The sequence below is a fragment of the Patiria miniata genome, unplaced genomic scaffold, assembly GCF_015706575.1.
Source record: "Patiria miniata isolate m_02_andy unplaced genomic scaffold, ASM1570657v1 HiC_scaffold_1, whole genome shotgun sequence".
NCBI classification, from domain to species: Eukaryota; Metazoa; Echinodermata; class Asteroidea; order Valvatida; family Asterinidae; genus Patiria; species Patiria miniata.
This window is the reverse complement of record NW_024037047.1, coordinates 19057009-19066495: the sequence shown is the minus strand read 5'-3', so window position 1 is coordinate 19066495 and position 9487 is coordinate 19057009. Positions and strand designations below refer to the sequence as shown.

The following is a 9487-nucleotide window of genomic DNA, read 5'->3' as shown; positions in this document are numbered from 1 at the left end:
ATCTGAAACGTTTACATACAAAACAGTATTCATTATCCAACAGACATTTACAAATACAAGCTAAACAAAACAATTTGCTAACATCACTAAATTTTCCGCTAACAAAACTGCTCGTATATCGCAGGTCGTACCTCGAAAGCTGATATATGGTTCTGGGTACTATACTTTATACAGTACATGCACTAGGTTTGCTCGTAGCAAAGATCCTAGAGCGCGTTCGTAGACATGTTCTGAGGCACCATACTAACACAAATAAGAGGGCGCTCTACTAGGCCAAGTTCGCGCAAGGACTATAGTTGACCAATGGTTAACTAACGTTTGCCCGAACTCTGTCTAGTCGACGGCGGTTAACTACGCTAGTCGACTATTTGGAACTAGCCTACTGGTGTTGGTTGCTTCGCTGGTAACCAATAGCCGCGCGCATTCATAACGCTAGCAGAGAGCCAGGATCCAGCAGTTTTGCGATGACATTTTGACCAGCGTTTGACAAGAGACGTTCCGGCACGTTGCTATTAGTGCGCAGGCGTAAGGTATGTCACAAATGGTCCTTGCCCGAACTTGGCCCTAGTTTTGTCCTTAAAACCACTGGCGGTATAACGTATACACCGCCGCGCCACGCGCGCGTACATCTCACTGCCTAAACAATATCGCATTGCATAGCTCAGTGCACCGGCGGCGGAACCGGGAGGGCAGAGGGGGCAGTTGCCCCCCCCCCCCCACTTTTGAATAGGTAGCTATTTTGCCCCCCCCCCCACTTTTTACCAGGAGCGATTTTTTAAAAACCAGGTTAATTAAAATGATGCAAGAGGTAAAAAAAGATTTTTGAACACGTGTCTTATTTATAGGGCCCTATTAATAGTATTATGTACTACAATGTATCTTTTGCTCAGAAAATGTTGGTTAAAGTGGTCAGAAATTGCCTCAGATCGCACCACAGAGCATCTAGAATCCAAAAACGCCTCAAGGGCTTCGCGCTTCACGCTCGCATCAGTTCTGATCAAGGTATGTTCCCCCACTTTTGAAAAGCGAATGACACCCCTGGTTGGGGTTGAAATTTGACAATAGGCCTTATACCTAAGTGAGTATGGCGACACAAAATTAGAAAAATGATTCGAAAAATAGGGATATACCGTAATTTTCGGAATATAAGCCGCGCGGTGTATAAGCCGCAGCACGCAAAAATCTGCAAATTAAGATCTGAAGTCGGCGTATATTAGCCGCCTCCAAAAATTCTAGTCAAAAAGCTCTGAACCAGTTCCATTTACACTACAGAAGCTATTAAAAGGGCCACAAAATTTATATCAAATCATCCACAGCAATAAGGCATCACATTGATAAAATTGTCCAACACTGTACTAACAATATTACAATATATTGGCAATAAAATGTTACTTTGCCGTAACAATACACTATACATCTAACACCAAAATATACACCTAAATTATTGTACAATGATTTAATATCGTGACTTAAATTGTCTTATATTTACAGCAAAATACCACAGTGAATAACATCTAGAAGCAAAAGCCCCATCATACTCGGCACAAAAGCGAACGCGAACGCGAGTTTGTGTTGTCACGGCAATTTGCCGCGCTGTGAGTTGGCAAAAGAAAAACCACACTTTTAAACTCAGGCGAATTTATCGGCGAATGCTTCCTGAAGTCAGATGCGCTTCGCAATCGAATTCGAGTGTAGTATGAACCGGCCCTTATTCAAACAGTTTGATTACTAAAATATTTCAATTATCGAGAGGTTTCTCAGCTCCCACAATTCACTTTGATTTTGCGAGTTTATTGTTTTGGTCAATTATGTATTGCGTTTGTAACAGTTCATTTTTCTATTCTTTTTTTATTCTGTATTTCGAACAATGTATGAACATAATACATTGTATTGAAGATTTAAGATGGCAGCACAGCTTAATATATATTTTGTTTTTACTGTACAACAAAGTACTACAATTACAGTTTAGACGTTTCTACTTAAAGCGAAAATACTATGAAAAAAAGGAAAAAGAAAACCGCTATAACTTTTCAAGAGATACACAAGGCCAAGTTTTCACACGTACCGCGCTTTCACTTTTCTCAAGATACAAATTCACGCAAGGGCCCTTATAGTGATTATTCCAAATCCTCAGTTTGTTTTTGCTTTCTGAAAAATATTCCTCTTACCAAATATACTAATTTTTCTAATAATCAATATTCAATATTGTTGTCGAATTTATTTTGCATTGAATGAAATGTCAGCGGTGTCGAACACAATAACCTGAATGCTTCAGCTGAATTAATCATGGCGACATTCAACCAGCTCCAATCGCAGAGCAGCATTCTTATGCTGTTCAACAGACTCAATGCGGACTACCGTGGCGACCACACTCTCAGCAAACAGGTTAGTGACTGGAGTGTTGACATCAGTGTTACCGATGAACACCTGAAATGAATCCCAATGCAATTAACGCACGTTAGCAACAAAAGTAGCCTCCTTGCAGTAACGTCTTAGACCAAGACCATTAAAAGAGCGGGCAATCTCAACAGAGGGAGTCGTCCTTCCAAACAGAATGCCAACAAACCGTAAATATATAAAAAGTAAACTGTGTGTCCTGGGTGGGACTCACTTTTAAGTTCATATTCAGCCATATAAACCTCACTAGACTGGGCTCCATGGGTTATTACTTCAGCTTCAGAGCATTTTACCTTTTTTTTAATAAAAGCAATTTTCTCATGAATAACCTTTCTATAGGAGAATGTAGCATCAATATTTTTTGTCGTTGCTTCTTTGGTTGCTATAATTAGACACGATTTCAGAATGGATAAATAATTGCATTAGCATGGAACCGAATAACGTCGTACAGAATAAAGCTATCAAAATGCGAGAAAAGCCCAAACGAAATTATGATTTAAAGAAAAAGTTACGTGTACAATATTTTTTTTAACTGTCCAACGTATAACAGTTAAATTCAGCTTACAGCAAGACTTAGTCACTATTGATACTCACCTTGATATTTCCGTTTCCATCTGTTATGTGTTCATAGTCAGATGAGGGCTGCTTCTTGTACGCCACCTTGTACTTCTTCACATATCTAAAGTAGTGGCCTTGTGTGATGACCCCGCTCACCACTGTAGGCTGAACGAGGTCCACCTCGATCCAGGGATTGGCATCGTACCTGTACACAGAGGGAAGAGAGGATGAGGAACAATGAAATAACAATACTCCGCAAATCCGGTTGTGGAATGGATTTGAAAATTGAATACAGTTATTGAAACTTGTTACAGTGTGCAGTTCAAATGCGCATATGGGTTGGGCTTTGGCCGGGGATGATATTTGTTTTATAATGAAAAACAAAACTAAGCAAGAAAAAGATTGTTGAACAAAATAAAACAAAACGGAATGTTATTTTTATATAATGAAAAGGAGAACCTAAAAGGAAAAACAATGCCAAACAAAATAAAACAAAATAAAAAACAAAAACAAAACCCCACTGATGCGATTACATGTGGATGTTCATTAATGAAACACACTCAGGAGCGTTTTGTGACATTATAATTATACTGAGTGAATACTAATATTGATGTAAAAGCGCTTTGATATTGGTTAAAAGTTTATGTAAGAACCCGTTATATAAACATATGAGAGTGAAGTGTCAGGTGTTGCATTTCCCTTTGATACATACCTATAGGCCATCCATCCGTTGTTATTGTTTAGGCGTGCCTCACTCGCAGGGTAAATGTCGTAATCAGTGGACGCCGTGATGCGATCATCGTGGATTGTCCCGTCCTCCATACCAAGGGGTTGCGGGCTTGAACACTCCGCTGGTAACAAACGAGTAAAGCAAACGAAACTGATTCTAATTTAAATAATAAAACATGGAAACATTGTGTGAAAGCTAATCTGATTCTGAACTATAATTTGGGGTAGAAAACCTGATGACACTTTTCATCTTATAAACCTCAATGATGAGTAACTGAAGATTCACGAATTCACGAACATTTTCATTTCAATGTAATAATGAAAATGCAAAACTTATTTCCCTTGTTTTCTAGTACTGATATGAAAACGCGATTCCATGATGCTTTCCAAACATTATTGTAACCTGGATTATTCTCTGCAGGCTGACAGTCGAAGTAAGCTTGAATTTCGTCGGAATCCTCGCTCATGAAAAGCTCGTTCAGGTAGTGGGGCGCCCCCTGGCGGTATGACGAAGCAGTGATGCGCATTCCGCCGAGGCGTATAGCAGTGCATTCGCACGGATCTTCGTACGGTAAGAACCAACGGGGTGGCATACCAGAATGTGGGTTGTACTCCGATCCGATGAAGCAGACTTGATGACACGAGATCGTCACTATAATGTACGTTTGCATGGAAAAAATACACTAGTATTAGCTTTTTTTTCATAGATCGGAGACAGTAGGAATGCGCTATATTTTATCATAACGAAAAGTTTGGGGCACAAACGCGCAAAAGATCAATGTGTGTGAGACAGCTCCACAGCTTGCCCAATTGACCTTGCGATTTGCATACCACATGCATCACGCTGGCCACGTGAACTCACACAACCGACCACTGCAAGAAATTTTGTTTGGTTGTTTGTATCAAATATTTGAAAGAGAACTTCATCCTCTTTACAAAACCACTACCCCCTGTGCGCTCTGACATCGGGTTCTCGAGATACGTTGAGATAAACAACCCAAGGTCTCTCACAAATGGTAATTTTCTGTTCCGCTCCAAGGCAATTGCCTCATACCCCACATTTCCAAACCAGACATAGATAGACGTAAAGCCAAAAGAATGAATTTTCATAATCTGCAACCCCCAGATTTGAGCGATCGATCTTTCTGGTAATTTCCCCACGTTAAAGCTTGTGTGTACATTTCCGGTTGAGCAGATGCGCGCTACTTTATTAAGTTGGGTAAATTTTAGTAAATACAACAGACTAAAACAAAACCAAAAATGCACATTTATATTGTATCGCCATGAAGGCTAACGAGAAAGATAAAATTAGCTCCCCACTCATGAAACTAATATTGCCTTCTTACTCTCCAACATACTGTGGCCTCACGCAGAAAACACTACTGAATCACCGAATAGTAATAGTGCCGCACAGGTATTAACACGGCCAAAGATTGAGGGGGTTGACTGACAAATGGGGGCGCTACTCAAGGAGCTCGGCAGTAGACTCCTTTTTTCCCCCATACAACACATTATTCGCTATGGTTGCATAACAATACAAATTAAAAAAACACCTCCAAACCATAGATAAGCAAAGGTATAATGTTTCAATGGACAAACAAACAAACAAACACAATTTCAGGGAAACAGGAATTAAAGAACAAAGGTCACACTTAGTGGGACTCGAACCCATGACCTACGGATGGGGACTATTGTCTGTTCAACTGAAATGTCATCCTGGTGGGCGTCTCTGTGACCCTCGATAGAAATTCTACGCGTTAAAATTCTAGATTTGCAGTCCCCGAAAAGGCTTTGTAAATTGCAACTAGAATATCAATTTGTGATAATTGATAAAATCGCCTGATCTGAATGAGTTATACGGCCAAAAATGTATCTCTCAATTCCCTTCCGATAATCTTAGATACATGCAGACTAGTGCCATATTAATACGTACCACAGCCTTAAGTCGACGTATAATCCTACAATTTTGATGATCACTTGATGGAAGTTTTTAATGAAATTTTAAAATATCTGATTTACTTCAAAGATTTGAAGAAAAATATAAACCTGATCATTTATCGTTGGCCCAGTCGGATGCTTATAGCATGGCACCAGTAATCTGCTCAGACAAACTCAGTAAAATCTAGAACCCATCGAAATCTTCACAACATTCTAACATTTCCCATTCTTGTGGAAGTGATGCGAAATAAAACTAGCGGCGCACAGCGAAAGAGACTTAGGGACCGTAATATCGGAAATGAAAGGTCGTATTAAATGAAATTCTTTCAAGTGATTTTGTTTTTGCAAATTTACTCGTAGAGTACCCACGCAGATAAAATTCAAAAAGTAATTTTTCATGGCGTCGTTACATTTTGAAATCATTTTCCCCAAAAATATAAGATAGAAGGCAAAATTGCAACACAATGAAAAGTACTCACAGATGAGCCCCGAGACCTTTCAATTTCAGACTCTATATACATATGTCACCGATACACGGCAAGTACCTCCTCAGTAGTGACGTCTGGTGGTAAACCCATTCTTCACTAGATTTGACCCAAAAAATACTTTTGGTCTGCCTCGGACGACCAGGTTTGCACAAAACAATAGCAATCCTTCAAAATATTCTCCAAATTAGCGTTTTGGAGCCTTTGAAAAGAAAACAATGTGAAGGACAGAGTTCAGAAATGCAAGGTTCGTAGACATCACATAATTGTATCAGGCGCGGGCCATATGTGAAATCTTTTATAACCCAAACCTGAGAGAATTCACAGATTAAAATTTATAGTCACGTGACCAAGTACAATTACTAGGAATCAAATGTGGCCGCCATTGACGCGAAAAGCGGCTTTTTCCTTGTTCCCCCATTTTTTTTTTACAAAACTGTCTTGTTTTCGGGTAGGTTAATTCAAGACTTCTTAATTTAAAAGAAATCAAGAACATATAATATTACCTTATGAATCGTATTGTGCACATATTTAACAAAATCTCGGTTTGCCCCCACAAATAGGTAGACCTATAACGCCCTTTTACGATGACTTTATAGTACCAAAATGTTGACTAAAAACCCAAATTATGAATGTATTTACACATCTGAAGTGACATACCCTCTGTTGGCTAACCAACACAACTGATAATTTCAGGACAATCGGCCGACTTAAAAATTCAATGGAGAATTACCATTGCAACTTGGGGTTTTATGTTGGAAAGTAAATAGAGGGATGCATATTATGTCCCCGATCCTGATCTAGCTAAGCTTGTCTGCTATTGCCAACAAATCAGTCAGGAATTTGAGGACGTACCTCCCCGGATAGATATTAAATCTTACCTGCCATTGCTGACAGCATCACAACCAAAGCTGCTGCTCCGTCCATTGTCCAAGATGCAGTGAATTCTGGGCACAAACGTACTACGATGTATCACGACTCATGCACACACCAACGCGAATTAAAAGACTACGCATTAAACCACTGAACAACACTTGGGTAACAGCCTCAACTCGAAAACTTGCCCAAAACTTTGTCTAATTAGTGCAAGGATTGGCAATCCGTTAAATTGTTTGTATTCATCAGATACTCAAACACCACAACGATGAGGAATGCTTCTAAAACGGTACCGTGTATGACGCTATGATCCAGAGTCTGTTATGTTGATCGTATATCACCGAGTATACAAACCAAGGCACAGCAACAACGCAGCCGTGTACCACGGAACAGGCTTACGTCATAGGAAGCCTAGCCAATCATGAACTAGCCTGGAACGTTTAAAAATAAAATGAAACGTGAAATATTGCAATAAAGAAGTTTTATCTTTGATATTAACGTGATCATATGATATTGACGGGGACGTGAGAAGGCTTTGAAAAGGCGACTAATTAAAACGCATTATGCCCTGTAGCCAACAAGCTTGCTCAATTAACGAACCTTCATAATAAACCACTAATGAGTTTTTGGAAAAATGTGAAGCGAGAGCGCAGACATTGTAATTAAGACGTTTTGTCCGTGATATTAACGTGATCGTAGAATAATGATGGGGAAGTTAGAAGACCTTCAAATGGCGACATATTAAAACGAATAATGCCCTGTAGCCAACAAGCGTGCTTCAATTAACGAACCTTCATAATTAACCACAAATGAAAGTTCGGAAAATGTGAAGCGAGAGCGCAGATATTGTAATTAAGAATTTTTTGTCCTTGAAATTCATAGTGTTTACATAAATAATAATTCGAAGGCATCATCAGCAGGCTATCAAAAAGCAACATATTAAAACCAATTTACTCGCGCAGTATGGCCAAAGGGTCTTCCCATATTTTTTTTATTCATTTAAACTTCTTAGCCTATAATAGAGATGTTTACATTTGAGAGGTTATAAGAATTTAAACCAATCGAAAAGTGAAAATACATTGTAATTGAAGTGTGGCATTATATATCCTTCGACAACTATTCACAAGAAAATAAAAGAAAATGTAATGTTCTCTTATGCATAACAGAGGTCTCATTGGAACAGTGACATTATATAAGCGCCTAGTATTGAAATATTTCAATATAGTCGGTTGCTGTCAAGCATGGGCGTAAATCCTGCAGGTAAAAGGGGAGGACATATCGCCCACACATGACGACAAGGGGTTAGTTTTGAGGTGGTGTACGTGTTCTACGGGTGGGCGTGTGGGTTTACATTTTACACATCGTGGACCTTAAACACAATGGAGGACAATAGGGTCAACGATTGACCGAATGTCCACTTTTGATTTGCGTGTACAAAACACATGTGATGTCTTCCAAAAAGAAGTGGCCAGTATGACTACAGAAACGTTATGGGCCAATGCATTCTGGAAACGACCAAAACCCGTCGGGAATTGGCTTACTCATAATTGAGGTTAATAATAGTAATGTGGCTGTTTTTCTTAATAGTGTTAGAAAATAATGAAGTAGGAAATTGTAACGAGTTAAAATTGGCTATGGTTGCACTACTTTGATTGACTGAAATATATTGTATTCAGTATAATTGAAAGATTTTCCACCAGAAAGCGGTAAAAAAAATTTTTGGAAGTTCTAAGCGTTGTACCCAAAAGTTTTTTTGTGGTGGTGGTGGGGAGGGGAATCCCCTGGCCATGGTTCAAGGGCGGATCCAGGGGGGGCCAAAGGGGGCCATGCCCCCCCCAAAAAACGAAACCAATTTTTTTTTTTTTATGTGACATCGCAATAAAGGCAGGCAATGAGTACACCACCATCTTTTCCTCAAAAAAACATTGGTTAAAGTGGTCAGAAATTGCCTCAGATCGCACCACAGAGCATCTAGAATCCAAATTTTTTTTTGGCCCCCCAAAAAATTGTGTTCTGGATCCGCCCTTGCCATGGTTTCCCATAATTGGCGGGATATTGTATTGCCTTCCATATACTTGTGTACAAAACATAGGAATGATCACGGTATAGTGCATCTTATAGGGATTACACCGTTGATACTAGAATTGGCAATGCGTTATTACTTAACTTATTGCGCATGAAGGTTACCGCTGCCTTCCTGCTGTCAATTAATCAGTCTGCCGACATGGTTGACTTTACATTATTATAATTAACGGCCATGTAAAAGAAATTACTATATGAAGTCAAAGCACTGTCAGTAATATTACATCAGTATTTGACGGAAATGACGGAATGACGGAAACATTGTACTTTTACCCAATTTCTTTCATGGTATACGCAACATTTACAAATTTTACATAACAAAACTTCCAAATTATTACAAAATATCGTACTTGATTAGTGCTTTCACATCATGGTACTTGCCGTCAGTTTTAAGAAAAAGTAGATTTTTTTTGTAGCAATTG

General features: G+C 39.1%; 1 protein-coding gene across 1 annotated transcript; it reads right to left on the bottom strand.

Annotated features, from left to right (window-relative positions):
- Positions 1-2280: 2280 nt before the first annotated feature.
- LOC119731332 (retinoschisin-like) lies at positions 2281-6200 on the bottom strand. Its single transcript, XM_038204496.1, has 5 exons — positions 6168-6200; positions 4088-4367; positions 3668-3806; positions 2992-3259; positions 2281-2427 (listed from the first exon to the last, which is right to left on the bottom strand). Exons 1-5 carry the CDS (start codon positions 6198-6200, stop codon positions 2281-2283), a joined length of 867 nt encoding a protein of 288 aa, XP_038060424.1.
- Between the last annotated feature and the right edge of the window lie 3287 nt (positions 6201-9487).

Coding starts and splice junctions, on each gene's coding strand:
- LOC119731332 (XM_038204496.1), bottom strand. CDS start 6,200: ATGGGTTTACCACCAGACGTCACTACTGAGGAG. Junction 3,807..4,087: donor GCCTGCAGAGAATAATCCAG/GTTACAATAATG, acceptor GTTTGTTACCAG/CGGAGTGTTCAAGCCCGCAA. Junction 2,428..2,991: donor ATGGAAACGGAAATATCAAG/GTGAGTATCAAT, acceptor GATTCATTTCAG/GTGTTCATCGGTAACACTGA.